This window comes from Equus caballus, chromosome 1 (genome assembly GCF_041296265.1).
Source record: "Equus caballus isolate H_3958 breed thoroughbred chromosome 1, TB-T2T, whole genome shotgun sequence".
Taxonomy (NCBI): Eukaryota; Metazoa; Chordata; class Mammalia; order Perissodactyla; family Equidae; genus Equus; species Equus caballus.
In genome coordinates, this window is record NC_091684.1 from 139,069,325 (window position 1) to 139,090,730 (window position 21,406).

Genomic DNA, 21,406 nt, shown 5'->3' on the forward strand with positions numbered 1-21,406 from the left:
CTGCTTTTGATGTCAACTGTTTTACTCAAGAGTATCATACCATTACACACCTTAAGCTAGTATTCGACCTAAGTGCTCAGTCCAAGGAAACAGAAAGTTTAACTTCTTAAGCGCATTATAATCTTTGGCAAAAAATAAATCATTATTGGGGCTGGCCTGGTGGCACAGCAGTTAAGTTCACATGTTCCACTTCAGTGGCCTGGGGTTCACCGGTTCAGATCCTGGGTGTGGACCTACACACCGCTTGTCAAACCATGCTGTGGTAGGCGTCCCACATATAAAGTAGAGGAAGATGGGCACAGATGATAGCTCAGGGCCAGTCTTCCTCAGCAAAAAAGAGAAGGATTGGTGGCAGATATTAGCTCAGGGCTAATCTTCCTCAAAAGAAAAAATCATTATTGGACTTTAATATTTACAATCAGGGCTTTGTTTGAATAGCCCATGACTTGTACAAATGAGGTCCTCCTTCAACAGTGGGTCTTGTTTTGAGCCAAAGGTCACTGAATAATTTCTAGGCAAATACATCAAGAATATATGATAGATAGAAGAGGTTATAAAGTTCAAGCAAAATGAAGTTTGAGTGTTTCTAAGCACGCAAATATACAATTTTATAAGAATTCCTTATTTCCATAAAAGGAGTCATTGAATCAATGCATTAGCAAATTGTTTTAACTCTAACATTTAAAAGTCCCTTTTTTGAAGCAACTTGCACCAAATAGACTCTAGAAGATATGTTCGGTATACTTCATTTATTCAGCATCATTGGAAAAAGGTGTTTAATCCTGCATGAATTTCCTCATAACAGAGGTTTAATCTTTATGTAATAAAATTTATTTTAAAATGGCATTAAAAAATATATCACATATATTCGTGTCTTTAAAGTCTTCTTTTTAATCATAAAAGTAATACATGTCTTTTAAAAAAAACAACCCTGAAACGACAGATGTAGATAAAATACAGTGTTTAGTTCGGTGGTTCTCAACCTTAGTGGTGCAAAGGAATCCCCGGGAGGACTTTCACCATTGCTGATGTCCAGGCTCTGTCTCCAGAGGCTCTGATTCACCTGGTCTGGGTATCAGGACTTTAAAAGCTCCCCAGATGATTCTAACACTCAGCCAAAGCTGAGAACACTCCCTGGCCGCACCATTCCAGACCTCAGGGTTAAAGATGGCTGTGTCCTGTCGGACCTTTCTCTATGCGCCAGTCTCTGTGTTTTTCCAGTATTTTGTTAGTGTAAACAATACCACAATTAATACCTTGTTCACAGGCCTTTTTGCACATGGCTATGTGTGTGGAATAAATTCCTATTAATGGATCTGCCGAGCCAAAAAACGTATTCTTCAAAAACAACTTTGGTGGATATCATCCTCCACGGAAGCTGTACAACTGTGCACTGGAACCAGCACCGTGTGAGGTCGATCACCTGTCCTCCCAGATCCCGGCCAGTACCGGGACACCAAATCTCTTGATGTTTGCTAGTCTGACAAGTGAGAGATGGTGTCTACATGATACAAAATCGCATTTCTCTTCTTAGAGGTGGGGTGGAGCACCTTTTATTTTTAAGATGACATTTGAATTTCCTTTTTGGTAAACTGTTCATACTACTTGCCCATTTTTCTATTGAGTTATTAATATTTTTTCTCACTGATTTGAAAGTTCTTTATATACTAGGGAATATAGCCTTTTCTCATCACGAGCTGCAAACTTCTTTTCCTAGTTTATCATTTATCGGTTGTTTTGCTTATGGTATTTTTCGCCATGCAGAAATGCTTCTATCTTTTATGTAGTTGATTTTCAATCTTTTATAGCTTTCAAGTTTTATATCATACTTAGAAAGACAGCACGATATTAAATGATGGTTCTCAGGAAATTCTTTCAGTTTCTTTAGGACTTTGATAGTTCAGCCATATGAATAGAGAAGTTTCCATTATGCCTGAATCAAAATATATTTTAGGGAGAAGAATAAACATTTTCTGGAAATAATTTTCAAAGCATCAATCATGAAAATAGGACTATTTGCATTCCCAACAGTGATTGACTACAGGCCTTCAAAAATCTTCTTAAATTCTGTCTTAAAACCATCAGATTTGATATTGGATAATCCTTGCAATATTTGAATGCAGCCTTTTAAGACCTATACAAATCAGAGAAGACAGCCCCATACTAGCCATACCCATGAAGATAACACTTTTATGGGTGCTTACTGAAGGGGGAAGACGTGGTGGGCCAGGTGATTATGCCAGGGGATAAAAGATATTCTTTGACACAAACCATCTTTGATAGAATACTAGAAAGCTCAACCCTTATTGCAGCCACAGAGAAGACATTAGGGCGGAAATATCATCACTGTTGTAAACAGTGTGTGAAAGGGTGAAGTATGAGCTGGTATTTCCATCTTATTACCTATTTTTACACCTATGTCCCTACTGTGTGACTTACTAAAAGCTCCTCTATCCAGGATAATGAGAAAAAGTACTCTTTCATGATTTTTTTTTTCCAGAATATATATGTTTTATACCAAGAGTTCAGGAAAACTATTTAAAACTTGTCACAAGAGCTATAATAATGATCTCCACCAGTAAACTTAGTTTATTTTCTATTGGAATAATTTATCTGAAAAGATTACAAACCATCTTTACCGGGTTTGTGAAAATTCAGATGGTCTACAGGTGGGCTGTCACTCAGTTGCCAAACTGTTTTCACTTTCTTTTGACCACTATTTATTTCCACTCTCCATTTCTGGGGCTTCTCACTAAAGAAAGAAAAAACATCAAAGGGGAGGGAAAAAACCCCATTTCCTTCCTTCTGTAGTCACTCAGTGAAGTCCTTGCTGATAAGCACTGAGGAAGAAGAGATGAAGAGGTCACACAATTCCCACCCTCAAGAAGCACAGTCAAAAGAGCGAGAGCAAAAAGGATATAAATGATAACAATTAAAAAGAAATGCTATAATAGAGGAATCCCGAATGTGGTAGGGGACAGTAAAAGAGGGGTAATTTAACTCAGATTGGGATTGTAGAGCTGGAAAAGACTCCTCAGAGACTGAGGCCTTTGAGCTGAGTATGAAATTCTAAGGAGGAGTCAGTCAGTCAAGCGGACAAGGTCCAGGACAGACACGTGCGTGGGCGCTCAGAGGTGGGCCTGTGGAGGGTCTGAGGAAATGCAGCGACAGTTTCTCTAACTCAAAAGGAGAGAGGGAAGACACGGTGGCACGTGGGCCAGAAAGGCACAGAGGCCAGGCACAGAAGGCCTCACAGACCGCGCTCAGGCACTGGAACACTGCCCTGAAGGTAAGGGGGCCACTTAAACAGAAGGAAGTCATGACGGCGTCTGACTCTTAGGAAGACCACTTGGGCAGTGGCGTAGAGAAGGGAGAAAACGGAGGCAGAAGGGCAGCAGGAAAAAGGATTCTACCATACTGCCAGGCATGACACGACCAGGCGGGAGGCGAGGAACGACGAGGTGAAGAGGGAGAGAAGGGGGTGGATTCGAGAGCTTCCACGAAGGTCAGGACTTGGTAACCACTTAACGGAGGGAGGAAGTGACAACAATGAGTGGAAGATGAGTCCTAGGTTTGTCTGGGGCATCAGGTGGAGATTAGTAACGGTCACTTGAGAGAGAAAATCCTGGAGGAGGAAAAGCGTTAGGAAGGGGATGAGGGGCTTGGATTTAGTCTGAACTATCTACAGGATGGTGAAGTTGAGGGTTCACATCTAACAGGCATTTAGAACCATGGATGTGATGCTCAGGAGAAGCTGAGATACAGGGCGTGAACTGTCACTAGCGAAGAGGAACTGACGCCTGGAGTATGAGTGCAGCCCCCAGGGAAGACAGGAAGTAAGGAGAAAAGAGGGCAGAAGATGAAGTTCTGGTGAAAACTCACACATGAAGCAGGCAGAGAAAGAAGCTGAAAAGAGAACTAGTCTCAGGCTGGGAGGTGGGCAGAGAGTAGAATTAAAAATTAAGACAGAATGTTATGTCTGAGAAACGAAGGAAGGGCATTAGCTCAACACAGCAAAAAGGCCAGATGCCGAAGAGCCTTTAAGTGCTCGCTGAAGGAGAAGGAGGTGAGGGCCAGCTAAGCACCGGGGCCGACACTCTTCTCCTGGAAACTGTCCACCGGATTGCGTGATTAGGCCACTGGAGAGCTTTGCCAGAGCAGTTTCAGGGGAGCGATGAGGTTTGGCGAACAGGTGACTAATGAGAGGAGGGTTTGAATAGAGCGGCTTTAGTACAGAGAAATTTCAAGTCCCTTATATGCTGAGGGATGAATGAGAGGAGACCATCACTGAGGCAACCCCCGTGTCCTCAGCGTCCATGTGGACGGGTAATCTATCCTCTTAGCCTCACCGCCCCAGACCTCCCCGATCCCAAACCCTGCTCCCACTCCCACAGCCAGACCCTTGACTTTGTTGTCATTCCCCTCATCAGTTTTTCCCAGCCTGTCATTTCCTGCTGGCTGTACTTTCTGCCCTACTCTGTGAAGGAATTACGAATTAAGAGAAAAAGGAAAGACTAGAGGCCCAACAGCCTACAGAGAGCAGACAAAAGGTCCGGGAGAAGGAAGACGGAGAAGTCTATCAGACTATGGTCAGACAGTGGGAATCGGGTGATCGTGGTCGCAGAGGTGAAACAGCTCTGCGTCATGAGGTCCCCTGAACAGAGACTGAAATTGCCTAGAATCATGGCTGCACTTAAAGTATAATTATGAAATTGCTTACCTTTGATATAAGTTTTTTATAGCAGTTGGTCTGACTGGCAGCTGAAAAATGTGTTGCTCATCAAGAGGATTTTGTTTATAGTATTTTATGCAAGATCTAAAAAAAGGAAAGAAAAAGAACTTCTTTTGGAAAAAACGTGACTTGGAGAGAAAGGCTTTCCTGTATCTGTAGTCTAAAGCTCATAAAGGAAACATTTTATTGAATACCACTAACCATAACATCAACAGGAGAATAATTTCAGAGCCACAAAAATAAAAAACAAATAAACCCTCTTCTCCCAAAAAATTAGGTTATTTTTTTTCTTTGAAAAACAATCTCATTCACTTTTTAAAAATTAATTGTGGACATATTTCTCATAAATATAAAATATATTTAAGTTGAACCCAAGTAAAGGCTTAAGTGGGGAGAAAGACGTATGAGAAAGAGAAAAACAAAAAGAGGCAAAAGACAGAGACAGCCTCCACGGTGTTCTGAGTCTGGGGAATTAAAGAGTTAACTACTGCTCTTTAATGGAAAAAATAATAATTATTTCAAACTTTTCCCTTTACAACTAAGGAAATTCTAATTTTAGAAAAGACAGTGGTTCATTTCCTTCCACAGGGAAAAAGAAACCCAGTCCTTCCACTGGCCAGTTCACTGATTTCCAGTTGGAAACCTCAAATACACATAAGACCCCAGCAATCCACGTATGAGAATCATTCCAAACTGTTTTCAGTGAAACTGATCAGCAGAATCTCTAAAATTACAGCAATACTACTGATAGAGGTCTAGTGATAATATCTGATTCCATTCAGTTACCATGGAGACGGCTGGCAAAGATTAGTTTGGCCTAAACTTATAAGGATGCACAGAAAAGAGAAGGAACTAATATTTGTTAAGCACCTCTAAGTGTCAGGTACTTTACGCATATTACACCATTTAATCCTAACACAAACACATGAGGTTATTAGAGCCTTTTCACAGATGAGAAAACAAGCTGCAGTGAAAGGAAACTTCCTCAGCAAGTCAGGAAGTGTCAGCGCCAGGTGTCAAACCGGATCCCTCTGAATCCATGAGTCTTTCCTCCCTCCGGCAGTGACATGGAACCACTCTGCTACCGTGCGGACAGGGCGCAGATTCTATCCGAACTCATAGCACAAAATGCATATATTTTGGCTGCAACTATTTCAGAAGAGAATACATTTTTATGTAAGTAAACAACAGAGAAATACTCACTGTGTTAAAGAAAAGAGGAGCTCATGTTGAAGTTTAATGAAAAGCATGCAACTGACTAGTATTTCCAGAATATGGTGGAGTTTTTGAACACGATAAACCTGTTCTTGTATATCAACTGATGGAGAAATGAAATATTCCTGGAATGAAGAAAAGTACAAGCAAAATAGGGAGTTAAAGAACAAGCGGACGTGCATAAATCAGTAGCATTTCTATACACTAACAATAAACTAACAGAAAAAGAACTCAAGAACTCTATCCCATTCACAATCGCAACGAAAAGAATAAAATACCTTGGGATAAACTTAACCAAGGAAGTGAAGGATCTATACAATGAAAACTACAAGACTTTCTTGAAAGAAATAGGCGATGACATAAAGAGATGGAAAAACATTCCTTGCACATGGATTGGAAGAATAAACATAGTTAAAATGTCCATACTACCTAAAGCAATATACAGATTCAATGCTATCCCAATCAGAATCCCAAGAACATTCTTCACAGAAATTGAACAAACAATCCTAAAATTCATATGGGGGAACAAAAGACCGCGAATTGCTAAAGCAATCCTGAGCAAGAAAAACAAAGCCGGCGGAATCGCAATCCCCGATTTCAAAACATACTACAAAGCTACAGTGATCAAAACAGCATGGTACTGGTACAAAAACAGGTCCACAGATCAATGGAACAGAATTGAAAGCCCAGAGATAAAACCACACATCTATGGACAGCTAATCTTCGACAAAGGAGCAGAGGGCCTACAATGGAGAAAAGAAAGTCTCTTCAACAAATGGTGCTGGGAAAACTGGACAGCCACATGCAAAAGATTGAAAATTGACCATTCTTTTTCACCACACACCAAAATAAACTCAAAATGGATCAAAGACCTAAAGATTAGGCCTGAGACAATAAGTCTTTTGGAAGAGAATATAGGCAGTACACTCTTTGACATCAGTTTCAAAAGAATCTTTTCGGACACTGTAACTCCTCAGTTGAGGGAAACAATAGAAAGAATAAACAAATGGGACTTCATCAGACTAAAGAGCTTCTTCAAGGCAAGGGAAAACAGGATTGAAACAAAAAAACAGCTCACTAATTGGGAAAAAATATTTACAAGCCACTTATCCGACAAAGGGTTAATCTCCATAATATACAAAGAACTCACACTGCTTAACAACAAAAAAACAAACAACCCGATCAAAAAATGGGCAGAGGACATGAACAGACATTTCTCAAAAGAAGATATGAATATGGCCAATAGACACATGAAAAGATGTTCATCATCGCTAATCATCAGGGAAATGCAAATCAAAACTACACTAAGATATCACCTTACCCCCGTTAGATTGGCAAAAACATCCAAAACCAAGAACGACAAATGTTGGAGAGGTTGTGGAGAAAGAGGAACCCTCATACACTGTTGGTGGGAATGCAAACTGGTACAGCCACTATGGAAAACAGTATGGAGATTTCTCAAAAAGTTAAAAATAGAAATACCCTATGACCCAGCCATCCCATTACTGGGTATCTATCCTAAGAACCTGATATCAGATATCTCAAGAGTCCGTTGCACCCCTATATTCATCGCAGCATTATTTACAATAGCCAAGACGTGGAACCAGCCTACATGCCCAGAAACTGATGATTGGATAAAGAAGATGTGGTATATATACACAATGGAATACTACTCAGCCATAAAAAAAGACGAAATTGGCCCATTCACAACAACGTGGATGGACCTCGAGGGCATTATGTTAAGCGAAATAAGTCAGTCAGAGAAAGACGAACTCTATATGACTCCACTCATAGGTGGAAATTAGTATATTGAGAAGGAGATCTGATCGGTGGTTACCAGGGAAAAGGGGGGGTGGGGGGAGGGTACGGAGGGGGAAGTGGTGTACCCACAACATGACTAACAAAAATGTACAACTGAAATCTCACAAGGTTGTAATCTATCATAACATTAATAAAAAAAAAAAAAAATTAAGTCTTTAAAAAAAAAAAAAAAAAGAACAAGCGGAATCTTTGGGAAGAATATGGCTATGCCTGCCAAACGTAGGTTTGGATGCTTGATTGATAGAGGGAAAAAAAGACAGGAGGCAGCTAGGCAGCTTTCCGCCTTTCCATATTCTTCCTCAAACTAAACTGTAAGTAAAGTCTTGACTGATTGACTGAGAATGTTCTAAGCAAACCATTATACATATTCTCTGGTAAAGGCAAATCACAGAACTCCTTCATCGAGGAGGCCCAAGTGGGTGACTAACACTGCCCCAAGCTCTCCAAGTGGAAGGAAGGTAAATCCACAAGATCATTCTGAACTTCAATCCACTTGCTGGGTTGACGGAAGTGTCCACTTCTAAAATCAGACAGTAAACCTGAAGTACCAAGAAATTAAGCAAGTGTATTGATAAGCTTCCACTAACATACATTACTGGTAAATTGGTATGACCCTTTGGAAAAGAAATATGGCAACGTATATCAAGCATCAGAAAATGCTCAGACCTTCTATTTCTGAGAACCCATCCTAAGGAAATAACCCATGGAAAATACGCTAGATGGACTTCTACAATGACCCCAAGACGCCTGGCCCCCGGAGTACACATCTTGTATAATTCCCTTCACCCTGAATGAAGCCAGAACCTGCAAGTATGAGGGGGTGTTACTCCCAGGATTAGGTTACTGGTTGATGGACTGCGAGCTAATCAAAAGCAAGAGTATCACCTGCTCATTACTCTGACCTAGTCAGGTAGCCTTTTAAAAGAAGATGAAGCATTAGAGAGGCTCTCGCACCGGCTTTGAAGAAACAAACTATCATGTTTTGGAGAGGGCCACATGGCAAGGACCGGCAAGCAACCTCTAAAACCTGAGACTTGTCCTGGGCCACCAGCTACAGCAAGAAACCAGGGACCTTCATCATAGAGCCAGAAGTAAGTGAATTCTGCCAACAACAAATGAGAGAACCTGGAAGTGGACCTTTTCTATCAAGACTCCAGATGAGTACACAGCTGGCTGACATCTTGATCTCAGCCGTGTGAAACCCTAAGCAGAGGACCCAGCTAAAATGAGCCCAACTCCCAACCCCTGGAAACTGAGATAATAAATTTGTGTTCACTTATGCTTCCAAGTTTAGACAGTAATAGAAAACTAATACAGTAAGGGAAAAGTTACAGTCAGGGGCCGGCCCCGTGGCCAAGTGGTTAAGTTCGCGCACTCCATCTGCTTTGGCGGCCCCGGGGTTCGCCGGTTCAGATCTGGACATGGCACCGCTCATCAAGCCACGCTGAGGCGGCGTCCCACTTAGAGGAACTATAAAGACCTACAACTAGGATATACAACTACGTACTGGGGCTCTGCGGAGGAAAACAACACAAAAATAGTAAGACTGGCAACAGATGTTAGCTCAAGGCCAATCTCCTCACCAAAAAAATTGATTGGAGGTAATGGCAGGGGAGTAGGAGAGATCCCTGGGTAACCCTAAATTACAGTTTAAAAGAAGCTAAGCAAAATGTGATAATTTAAAATCCAAATTCATTTACAATTAAATCCAAAATATAGGGACATATTTATTGTCTTACAAAGGTTATTCCAACATGTGAAAATAACACAAGTAGGAAAATAGGCATGGTCCCAGGAAGGGAGGACCCCAACACAAGCTAGAGACCACTCCATCACCTGCACCTGTCACCCGTATTCCCAGTGGTCCCCGGACAGCTCTGGAGGGGGAGCACCCCAGGAGCTTCTTTGCACAAAGGAACACGCCCAGATTGCCCTCCCCCTTTGACTGTCTCCGCCCATGCTACAACCTAGGCTGCTCGACCTCTGCCTGCCCACAAGACTGCACAGAGGTGACACAGCCTGATGTCAATGATTACCTGGAGGCAATGTAGCCCAGTGTTTCTCAAGATGTGGCCTGCTTGAGAAAGGCAGAAAACCAAAGATGTCCATGCCCTAATCCCAGAAGTGAATATGTTGCATTTATGGCAAAAAGGAATTAAGGTTGTAGATGGAATTAAGGTCATTTGACCTTAAAATTGGGAGAGCAGCCTGGATTATGCAGGTGAGCCCAGTCCAACCACATGAACTCTTAAAGGGGCCAGCAGCCAAGGAATGGAGTGGCCTCTAGAAGTTGAGGACGTATTCCTGAGCCCTATGCCTACTGAGCCATAGGGGCCCAGGAATTAGCACTTCAAAATCTTCTAGGAGATTCTCAAAGTTTAAGGACTATTGTGTCGAAAGTCTGCACCATATTTAAAAAAACAAGGCATATGAAATGACTTGAGGGAAATTCATAAAAATAAGAGCACTCATATTTGGGTGATGAGATAAAAGGTATGTCTGAACTATAGTCTAACTTTCAAAAATGTTATTACTTTTCTAAGTTTAAAAAAATGTATAAAGGGCCAGCCCGGTGGCATAGCAGTTAAGTTCTCATGTTCTGCTTCAGTGGCCCAGGGTTTGCTGGTTCAGATCCCAGTGCGGGCCTAGCACTGCTTATCAAGCCATGCTGTAGCAGGTGTCCTATATATAAAATAGAGGAAAATGGGCATAGATGTTAGCCCAGGGCCAATCTTCCTCAAACAAAAAAAAAAAAAGAAAAAGTATAAAAACACCAAGCAATCTCCTCTGGGCCCTCCATTATCATATATATATTTTGCTAAAGCATGTTTCCACTAAAAATATGTACTCTTAATAAAATCGTTAAAATTTGAATAGCAAAAATTAACCTCAAAAGAATCCAACTGAGTCTTACTTTGCACAATATAGCTAGAGTTTTTCTATCTTGTATTTTTATAAGAGACAAATGACAAACAAGTTGATACTATAGATCCATTTTCTAAAAGGATCTCCCAACGAATGTCAGGGTCAGTACAGATGATCGTCAATCTCCTAAACTTTCTAAATCAGTACACCAGGAAAATACGAAAGCTCGTAATCATGACTCTGAAACTCAGAAGCATCTTTTGAATCAATATATTACAGAACATAGGAAATTCTACAGGGCCTACCAAAGGAAGGCATTCGCTAACCCTTTTAGGTAAACGAGAGTTGTGGGAGCACCTTGGTTTAAGCAGGATACAACTATACTTCAGTATCATGAAATGACATTGAATGGGCTACTTTTTTGTCTGCCTTATTAGACAGTATAATTAAGGGCACTGACTGTCTTATTTATCTGCTTCCTAGGACTTAGGACAGAGGCTGGCACAGAGTAGGTCCTTAATAATTGTATGCAGAATGACAATAACAGAAAAACCAACTTTAGAATAAAAAAAAACTCACCAAATGATTCAAAGATGCCAGTTCCTGACCTATTAAAAAAAATACACATATGCAAATAAGCTTTAGGTATTGTGTATTACATGTTGAGCAATTTAAGAAAAAGTTTTCATAGTTCATGTATAAAAGAAATGCTCAAGCTAAAAAGTTTCTCACAAAGAGCCAAATTTTCTGGCACATTACACTATAAATATATACTAGTACTTATAAAAATGGTCACAGCTTGCCCCTAATAAAAACAACCACGTGTTGGCTATTAAAGCAGCATCACAAAAAAGGGTGTTTTATTTACTACACTAACCTCATAGAATCTCAAAATGTCTGAACTAAAAACTAACAAACAAATAAAAACTCCAGTCCTCTTTAATCTAATCTTTATTGAAGGGGAAACGAAGGCCCAGAGAACAGAAATGCTGGTCTCACAACGAACCAGGGGCAAAGCCAGGACTACAACCAACCAGGGACAAGTAGAAAGATCAAACCTGAGATTACCTATGGCTGCCAACCGTGATGTATTTTTTAATTTCTTGAGCTGGGAAAGGGACTTACCTATGAAAAAACTGATATAATCTTTCTTCAGTTTGTCCAAACCAATTTCCAAAAGCATCTGAACTGGAACAGTCCCACTGAGAGAAACTGTGTCCATGGCTCCATGATAAGACTGATGAATCAGCTTACTTAGTAAACTGTTACTCCCACTATGGAGCTAGAAATCGAGAAAATTTTATAAAACCATAAATAAAATGATAAATAAGCCCAGTAAGCAAAAGAGAAGCAGACTGCATGAGCTTCAAGCTAAAAACGATAAGCTTGCATTTTTAGTCTCCTGATACCACAAATTGTTTGAATAAAAGCACCCAAGTTACAAACACGGCAGTTTCTAAAGTGCCATTCCTACCTTATTTACTTAAGTCCAAAGCAATTAAGAAGGGTTTAAACTCATCACCTCTAGATACAATTGCACGAAAGAGAAGGCAGAGCGGGACCTTTGAAGCTCTACAACTAGGAATTCTCTTCTCCTGGCTGATTAAGTGCTATCGGGCATCTTTTCCAAAATTGAATATCTTCAACTACACCGAAAACCTGCTGCTGCTCCCTCAATGGTCTGTGCGTGTGTCATAAGGAATTCTTTATTGGCTACAACAGCCAACATACTGACTTGATCATTTGCAAATTAAAAAGAGCTGTGAGGGGCTGGCCCAGTGGTGCAGCAGTAAAGTTCACACGTCGGCGGCCCAGAGTTCACTGGTTCGGATCCTGGGTGTGGACCTACACACCACTTGTTAAACTATGCTGTGGTAGGCATCCCACATATAAGGTAGAGAAAGACGGGCCCAGATGCTAGCTCAAGGCCAGTCTTCCTCAGCAAAAAGAGGAAGATTGGTGGCAGATGTTAGCTTAGGGCTAATCTTCCTCAAAAAAAAAAAAGAATATAAATAAATAAATAAGAGCTGTGAGCTTATAGACCTAACATGTGTTCCAAATGTTAAACAATTAATTTTAAACATACCTAAAATATTTGACATCTCACTACTGTCTTCCTATTATCTCTAATTTTCATCACAATCTTTTGAATTTTTTTAAACTATTTTCACCTTGTCTGCACTTGTTGCACACAGTAGGGATATACTTATAAATATCTCACAAACAGAGAGACTCTCAAGAGAAGAATTCAATGGCCAAGCCTAAAATGCCTAAAGTCACTCATGCTCAATTAGAGCAGAGTTTGCAAGACTTTGCTCTGGAGTGTATCCTTGTTCACACCTATGAAAATTTCTAAGTTTTAGAGTCATGAATTGGCAGCCACATTATTTAAAATAATTCCTATTAAATGAGAATCTTTTTGTTCCTAGCTTTTTGCCTAGCTTTTTTTAAATTATAAAAGCAGAAATTCATTATGGAAAATCTGTAAAGTACAGAAATGTATAACGCAGTTGGAAAAATTCATTTGTATCCCTTCCACCAGAGGTGACTGCTATAACATTTTAGCATATTTACTTCCAGATTTTTCTCTCCAAAATTACACCTTTTATACAATAGTATATACTCCTTTTTTTTTACTGAACTTTACAAGCATTTCTCTACATCATCTGTCAGCACCATTTTTAGCAACTATTACATGTGCCATCATGTGGCTCCATCATTATTCACTTAGTCATTCCATTAATAGCGGATACCTCAATAAAAAAAAAAGAAAAACAGTGAGAATTCAGATCATTTACAATTTTTTGCTACCATAAATGAGGCTGCAATAACTATTCTAATACATAAAATCTTGACACATAGTTGTGTGTATGAGCTTTGGATGGATGCTAACAAAAGAATTATTCATTGAAAGGGCATGATATACATTTTGAGGATCTTAATACATTATTAAAATTGCGTTTTAGAGCGTGTTCCAATTTGTACTCGCATCAGTGGTATATGAGAGTGATCATTCATAGCAACAGCAATAACTATATCAGCAGCTTACAGATACTGAGCACTTAACTACCAGCTGGGCACTAAGTGTTTTACATGAATTAAATTATTTAATCCTAAAACAACACTATGTGGTGGATACTATTCTTATCCCTACTTTATAGACGAGGAAACTGGCGCACAGAGAAGTAAAGGAACCTGCCCAAGGTTACACAGCTAGAAAGCAGCAGGGCTGGAATGGAAACCCAGGCAGTCTGCCCCAGAGCCTGTGTTCTTAACCACCCCGCTACGCTGTGAACATGTTCCAGCACCGCTGCTAAACCTACCCACGGCTGGACGTCACCACGCTGCAGACTCTGGATGATCAACGCGAAACACTTCACCAAGTCTTGATAGGAGATCACGCCTTGGAAAGCAAGTCAGCCTAATGTTATTTTCATGGTTATTTCTGCAGATCAAAGATGTCATTAATCTTAAGGATACATAAATGAAGTGGAAGACAAGTACTTTATGGACAAGTACTTTCTGTACTTTATGGATGGGAAAGGAGAGAGAAATTAAACCCCCCAAAAAAGATTCAATGCGTTTCTAAAGAAAGAAATTAAACTCAGTGCCACAAGATAACACACTTAGTAAAATATTAAGGAATATCTTTTCCTTTTTTTAATAATTATAATTTCACTATGGTATATGTTTTGGTTCCCATAACTATAGCATAGAAACCACCTAAGTCTTATGCTTCAGGCAGGAGAATAAAATAGATTCTATGAATTGCCTTGTGGTAGTACAATTCTTGATTAGAATGTGCCAATGCATTATTAGAAATGAATCTGATAAAACAGGAACCAGATGTCCACATGAGACCAGCAGTACACATTATACTATTTCCAAAAGACTTCAAAATAAACCCAAGAAATAACAGGAAAAATTTCACTTTACAATCAGGATGGATACCTACTACTGCTCATTTTGCACCACAGCTGCTCAGCAAAATCGAGATCACCCCGTACTGTGAAGAGACACTCGATGGAGCGATCAACGGCAGCACTGTCATGCTTCACTGTCTGAAAAAGAAGCAAGCGTCAGAGATACTCAGTTTACTAAAAAAAAAAATATATTGAAATAGTTTAAGGCCAAACAGCTTTCAAATGCTGCTCCAAGAAAATGTGGATCCACGAACACACACACAGATGTGAACTAATTTTCTACAACTTCATTCACTAATGAGGAGATACAAATAAATTGACAATGACAAACAGGACCCCTAAAATTGTTTTAAAACTGTGATGACTAAAAGCAAGCATTTGACTTTCCTTCCATGTAAAAATATTTAAATTGCCTTTGTCTCCATTTTCCTATTTGTCAAAAGACAACCTATTTAGCTTAATTTAATAATACCATGTATGGCACATCAACATACCATCTCATAGTATCTTAGAATACCATAGTAATACCACGTTATGGCATATTAACATAGTCATTTCTCCTTCTCTGCAGTTGAGCAATTAACCTACATATGTATTAATTCTCTTTAAAAATACTTATCAGATCTTGAGGAAAACAATCACCAGTACTGACGTTAAAGAAAAACAAGAAATTACCCTCAAAACACTGTCATGGCTGTGCCAGATCCATTTGAGATGGTATGACACAAAAGATAACATTACAACCAAATTTCAAAGCTATTTCAGTGTACATTTTTAACTGATAATAATCACTTACCTCTGTGTCTTTTTTTGTAGAGTCACCAAATCCATCCAGCTTATTTAAGTCTAGAAAGCAGCAAAAGCTTATTAACTCTGGATTTTATTTTTCTGCTTTCCAAATAATTTCCATCCTAATCCCATTTTCAAATGTCAAAAGGAGGCAGTAGAAGTATAATGGGGAGTTTAGCACGTTACTTCCCTCTCCAGTGGACGCCATAACCGGTACACCCCAGGTAACGGTGTGAGGGGGAAGCGAGGAACAGTGAGCCCCCGACACACAATGTCGGGCAGTGATAGGTACTCAAAGGTTACTGCCCCATCCCTCTTCTCCTACAATCTCAAATACAATTGTGGGATATAAAATTTAAATTAAATATTATTCTTAAAATTGCATAGACCTTTAACATTAGCAGTTCAGAACAAAAGCTGCCCCTCTGGCCATGGCAGACCTCACAGTTTTATACATATCTCAACCAAAAAGAATACCAAGCCAAAAACGACAACTTATATTTAGATATAGCAAGTATAAATTCTCAATTAAGAAAATAAACGGTAAAGAAAATATAAACAATATCGAAGTGTGAGTTAGGAAGACAAACACCATTCAGAAATTCCTGCATGAGTTCAACGGCAGATTTTGCTTCCAGAGGCTCAGGCCATTCAGTTACCCCAGTCCTCAAACCATCAGCCAAAACCTATGGGAGACGAAAAACATCAAACAGAAAAACTTGTTAGCAAAAAACATAGTTTAATCAATAAGGATGCCTTTAATAATAACATTAGCCATTATAATATTTCTTGAATGTTTAATCACATGCCAGGAACCGTTGAGGGTTTTATAACTAGTATGGTATTTAACCATCACAAAACCCCTATGAGGCAGATATTATCATCATCCCCATTTCATTGAGGCTAAGAGAGGTTAAGCAACTTGCTCAAGGTCACTTGATTAGTAACTGACAGTGCCAGGACATACATCCAACAGTCTGATGTCAAAGACAGTGTTCTGAACTATGATACCATATGCACAGATGCTACAGAGGATTCAAGACCGATGAGCCTGCCTGAAGAAGCTTGTAATTTTGGTTAAGAAGGACCGATAATTCAGATGCAATAATCAGAAAACAGCAAACGTGAAACTGAATGGAAGTTTATATAAAAACAATATAAACGTGTATGCTGTACATACAATATCTAAACCAAAGGAAGGAAAAGGGTCCAAAATAGGCTAGAATAGCCAGAGGAACAATGTGAAAGAGGAGCTCAGCTCAAATGTGGGGACCATCAGCAACAGCAGGGAAGGAGCACGGAATAAGACGAGGAGGGTGGGATGCTTCCAACCAGGGCAGAGAAAACACCCAGGGAACGGTGGGAAATAAGGTTAGAACGAATAGGGGCTAGACAGGAATAGCGATCTTAAAACCTGAAAAGACTTTTTAGTTCATATGGAAGGCAACAGCCACTGTTGATTTTTTGGCAGGAAAATGACATGATCAAGTAGTTAAGAATTCCTCTGTCAGGGCTGGCCCAGTGGCGCAGAGGTTAAGTTCACATGTTCTGCTTCTCGGTGGCCCAGGGTTCGCCGGTTCAGATCCCGGGTACGGACATGGCACCACTTGGCAAAAAGCCAAGCTGTGGTAGGCATCCCACGTATAAAGTAAAGGAAGATAGGCATGGATGTTAGCTCAGGGTCAGTCTTCCTCAGCAAAAAGAGGAAGATTGGCAGTAGTTAGCTCAGGGCTAATCTTCCTCAAAAAAAAAAAAATACAATACAATAAGTAAATAAATAAAGAATTCCTCTGTCAAAAATACCCAGGATGGATTCTACGGAAAAAAAAAAGAAGAATGTTTCTCAACAGAAGTGATATCATCCTCCAGCCCCAGGGGGTCTTTGGAAAAATGTGCAGATAATTTTGGGTGTCACAATGACTGCGGGTACAGGAGCACTTTGAGCATTTAGTTTAGTGGGGGCCAAGGATGCTAAACATCTTGCAATGTGTTCAATGGTCCCAATCACAAAGAATGGTCCTGCCCAAAATGCTGATAGCGTCCCTGTTGAGAAACAATGAAGGATCATTAGAGTGGTCCAGGAGGGAGGTGATCAGGGCTTTAACCAAGACGGGAACAGCGAGAGAAAGCTAAGAGGAACAAAAGAACAGTTTATTCAAGAGAGAGAATACGTAGAATAAAATAAAAATGCCTACTCATTTATAAAAATACAAAGGATTGAATCTGGAGAGAGTATGGCCATGTGCAGATCTAAGATTCTGTGGTTTATAAGGGAGATTATAACAAAGCATGGACTTCCAAGTCACACAGACAGACATGGATTTGAATGAGTTTTGAACCAGCCCTTCCACTTACCAGTTGCCAACACCTCAGGAAAATAAGGGAACAATCCAGAACCATGTGCTTGGCACACAGAGTGGCAGCTTCTAGCTGTGGCAATTAGTGGTGATGATAGATATAATTCTTACTAAAGTAAAATATAAAGTTTCTAGCCCAGGAAATTGGAGGAATGGTGGAACCACAGACAGCAATGGGGGATTTTCTAAGGGGATCTAACCTGGAGAAGATTTCAAGTTTCATTTTGGACATACCGAGTTTGGGGTCATAGCACTCTATGAAAGTGGAAAATAATTAGGTGGAAGGGGGAAAAGTAGGAACTGGGATCAGTTGAAAGATGGGAGTCTGGAGTTCCCTCATAAAGGCCTTAGTCAAATCACTGAATGGCCAGGCTCTCTGCCAGGGTGGAGAGAGAGGGGCAGAGACACGAGGGTTGTATGATAGAAGCCCACAGGAAGGGTCCTGAAAGAGGAGCTTTCAAGAAAGAAGAAAGGTGAGAAAGGGAGAAAAAGCACCAAGTTTTGTACAAACAGGGAAATAATAACAGCAGGGAAAAGAATTAAAATGCTTGGTACTGTGCTAGATGCTGAAGGCACCACGGGGCACCCGGCACTCAAGTCTCGTAGGGGAGACAGAGAAGTAAACAAATGACTGTGTTTGATAAACACTCTGACAAGAGGTGTGTGCAGAGTTCTACAGGAGCACAAGGCACAGGCAGCATAAGCCGTCCTCAGGGATCAGTGCAAGCATCCTAGGCGAAGACGTCACCAAGAGCTCACCCGGCAAAGGGGTGGGAGAAGGGTACACTAGGCAGATCAAGACACACACATCAGAAAGTGACAAAGTGTGACAGGATCGGAGCTACTATAAGCAGGAACTCAAGACGGTGAGGGCTGGGGGTTCAGTGTGAGTGGAAGTAGGGTGTAAGATTAAGCTAAAGAAATAAGTAGGAGCCAATAAGAACATGAAAAGATGCTCGATATCATTAGCCATCAGGGAAATGCAAATCAAAACTAGAATGAGATACCACTTCATCCCCACCAGGATGGCTATAGTTTAAAAAGAGAGACAATATCAAACACTGGCTTAGATATAGAACACCTGGACCCCTCATACACGTCTGGTAGGAACGTAAAGTGGTACAGCCGCTTTGGAAAACAGTTACAATTTGGCAGTGCCTCAAAAGGTGAAACATAGGGTTACCATATGACCCAGCAACTCCAGCCAAGAGATGTGAAAACATATGTCACACAAAAACTTGTACACGACTGTTCACGGCAGCATTATTCCTAATAGCCCAACGTCGAAACAACTGGAATGTCCATCAGCTGACGAATGGATAAACAAAATGTGGTGTATCTAGACAATGGAATGCTATTTGGCAATAAAAAGGAACAAAGTAATCTAGAGAAAGTAGATTAGTGGTTGCCAGGGGCTGGAGGGGTCCGAGGTGACAGCTAATGGGTAGTGGCTTCTTTATGGGGTGATGAAAATGCTCCAAAATTAAATATGGTCATGGTTGTACAACTCTGTAAGTATACTAAAAACCAGTGAACTGTACACCTAAATGACTGAATTTTATGGGATATAATTTATATCTCAGTAAAGCTGTTAAAAAAGAAAAGAAAAAAGAAATAAGTAGGGCAATGACTGGATATAGCTGGCTTTGTACGCCAGGCTAAGACATTTGGAATTTCTACTGCATTAAAACAAGGCATCCCTGAGATTCAATTTGTAGAGTGCAGCTAAAATTACCGAAACATAAAATTCTTGAAACACATGCTCAATAATCTTTAGCATCAATCAAAATCCCAGTTACTAACAAGAAGCCTATATACGCATTTGGAATAAACTGGAAGCTGACCCACCCTGTCATATGAACAAAACCCAAATACTCCAATAGAAAAGACAGAAGAGCTGTAATTTTAACTATCTAACTCACGCTCCCTGTAACTGAAAGGACAACTACCACGTAGTAAAATTAAACTGCCCAAATTGCCATAAGTATCTAATGAATACACAACATTCAGAACAAATTTTGAAGAATGCAACACTAAATAACAATAATATGAGCAAACATTTTTATGAAAACATGAGATTGAATGCAAGTCACAAATTCCAGAAGGATACTCACAAGGAGAAATTTCAGTTCTCTGTGAAGGTGACTCAAAGGACCTCTGGGTTCTCCTGATTCCACCTTAATATTCTAAAAAGTTCCCAAAGTCAGTTTTCACTGGTAATCACATCCTCTGGGCATAAGGTCACAGTTAGTTGCATTTCAAAGTACCCACTCACTAAAAAATATATTTCATAAAGCACGAATGAATTGAAAAAGAGGGGCCATACTTGATTTAGCACATCGTACCCAGATACCATAAATACTGCCCATCCCCACAGAGTAACCTCAGTTCAGGCCATCACATCCTCTCTCTACACCACACTGTACCTACATGCAACAATGCTCTCCTCACATGCTCTGTTTGACTGAATTTCCAAGAGGACAAGTGGGAGAAATATAAATAGATACATCTAAGGCTCAACGAGAAATTTAGCATTACCACACCCCAAAAATAAAACCCCTCTAATAAATACATTCATTAGACGCCTTCTAACTAAAGCAACAATGTGTGTCTTAGTCAGAGGTCAAGGTTTTAATATCTAAGATCTTAAAAAAAGGGGGGTGATGAAAGAAAAGACAAAAAAAGGGGTAAATGTCATTGTATATAAATTCATATTGCAGAAAAAGAAAAACATTAAGAATATAATTATCTGGGGGCTGGCCTCATGGCACGCTCCACTTCAGCGGCCCAGGGTTTCGCTGGTCTGGATCCTGGGGAAGGACATGGCACCACTCGTCAGGCCACACTGAGGTGGCATCCCACATGTCATATGACTAGAAGGACCCACAACTAAAATATACAACTATGTACTGCGGGGATTTGGGGAGAAAAAGCAGAAAGAAAAAAAAAAGAAGATTGGCAATAGTTGTTAGCTCAGGTGCCAACCTTTAAAAAAAAAAAAGAATATAATTATCCATAATCCAGCCACTCTGAGGGAACCACTATTAAGACTAGCCAGGCTTCTGTGTATATATTTTTTAAAAACATAGTAGAGATCCTATGATATATACAATTTTGTAGTTTTTCCTTTTGTTTGCTTAATAATAAGCATTTCCTATTATTTTTAAAGAGACTTTAAATTATGATTTTTAAAGAATGTATATCTCATCAGGGAAATCTATTTTAATCATTTCCCTATTGAACATTCAGGTTTTGTTTTTAATATTTTGGAAACACAGCTGTATCACTGCATTGAATATCTTTGTACATGTATTTTCCTTAGCCATTCTAATTTAAGACAGATTTCTAGAAATGTAAATATAGGGTGAAAAGGCTTACTAATATAATGATTCTTGATGTGTTGCCAATAGCTGCACTCTTTTTTTTTTTCTTGAGGAAGATTAGCCCTGAGCTAACATCTGCCACCAATCCTCCTCTTTTTGCTGAGGAAGACCGGCCCTGAGCTAAGATCCGTGCCTGTCTTCCTTTACTTTATTAGTGGGATGCCTGCCACAGCATGACTTGCCAAGTGGCGCCATGTCCACACCCGGGATCTGAACCAGCGAACCCCAGGCTGCCGAAGCGGAATGTGCACACTTAACTGCTGCACCGCTGGGCCGGCCCTCTGCACTCTTTTAAGAATAGCTGAGATAAGTCACTTTGAT

The 21,406-nt window shown here is 40.0% G+C and overlaps 1 protein-coding gene across 8 annotated transcripts in view; it reads right to left on the bottom strand.

The window, feature by feature from the left end:
- Positions 1 to 21,406, bottom strand: part of ZWILCH (zwilch kinetochore protein) — a 39,818-nt gene that overhangs the window by 2,770 nt on the left and 15,642 nt on the right. For 5 of the 8 annotated variants that reach the window (XM_023654993.2, XM_023654992.2, XM_070270166.1 and 2 more), the window contains exons 8-17: positions 19,817 to 19,888; positions 15,938 to 16,031; positions 15,353 to 15,402; positions 14,589 to 14,694; positions 13,957 to 14,036; positions 11,759 to 11,915; positions 11,213 to 11,241; positions 5,936 to 6,072; positions 4,721 to 4,816; positions 2,640 to 2,752 (exon numbers count right to left, since the gene is read on the bottom strand). In XM_023654993.2, the coding sequence (XP_023510761.1) occupies positions 2,640 to 2,752; positions 4,721 to 4,816; positions 5,936 to 6,072; positions 11,213 to 11,241; positions 11,759 to 11,915; positions 13,957 to 14,036; positions 14,589 to 14,694; positions 15,353 to 15,402; positions 15,938 to 16,031; positions 19,817 to 19,888 (934 nt within the window). Of the gene's footprint in view, positions 1 to 2,630; positions 2,753 to 4,720; positions 4,817 to 5,935; positions 6,073 to 11,212; positions 11,242 to 11,758; positions 11,916 to 13,956; positions 14,037 to 14,588; positions 14,695 to 15,352; positions 15,403 to 15,937; positions 16,032 to 19,816; positions 19,889 to 21,406 lie in introns of all 8 variants that reach the window. The other 3 variants (XM_023654987.2, XM_023654991.2, XM_023654995.2) reach the window with 1 other exon arrangement.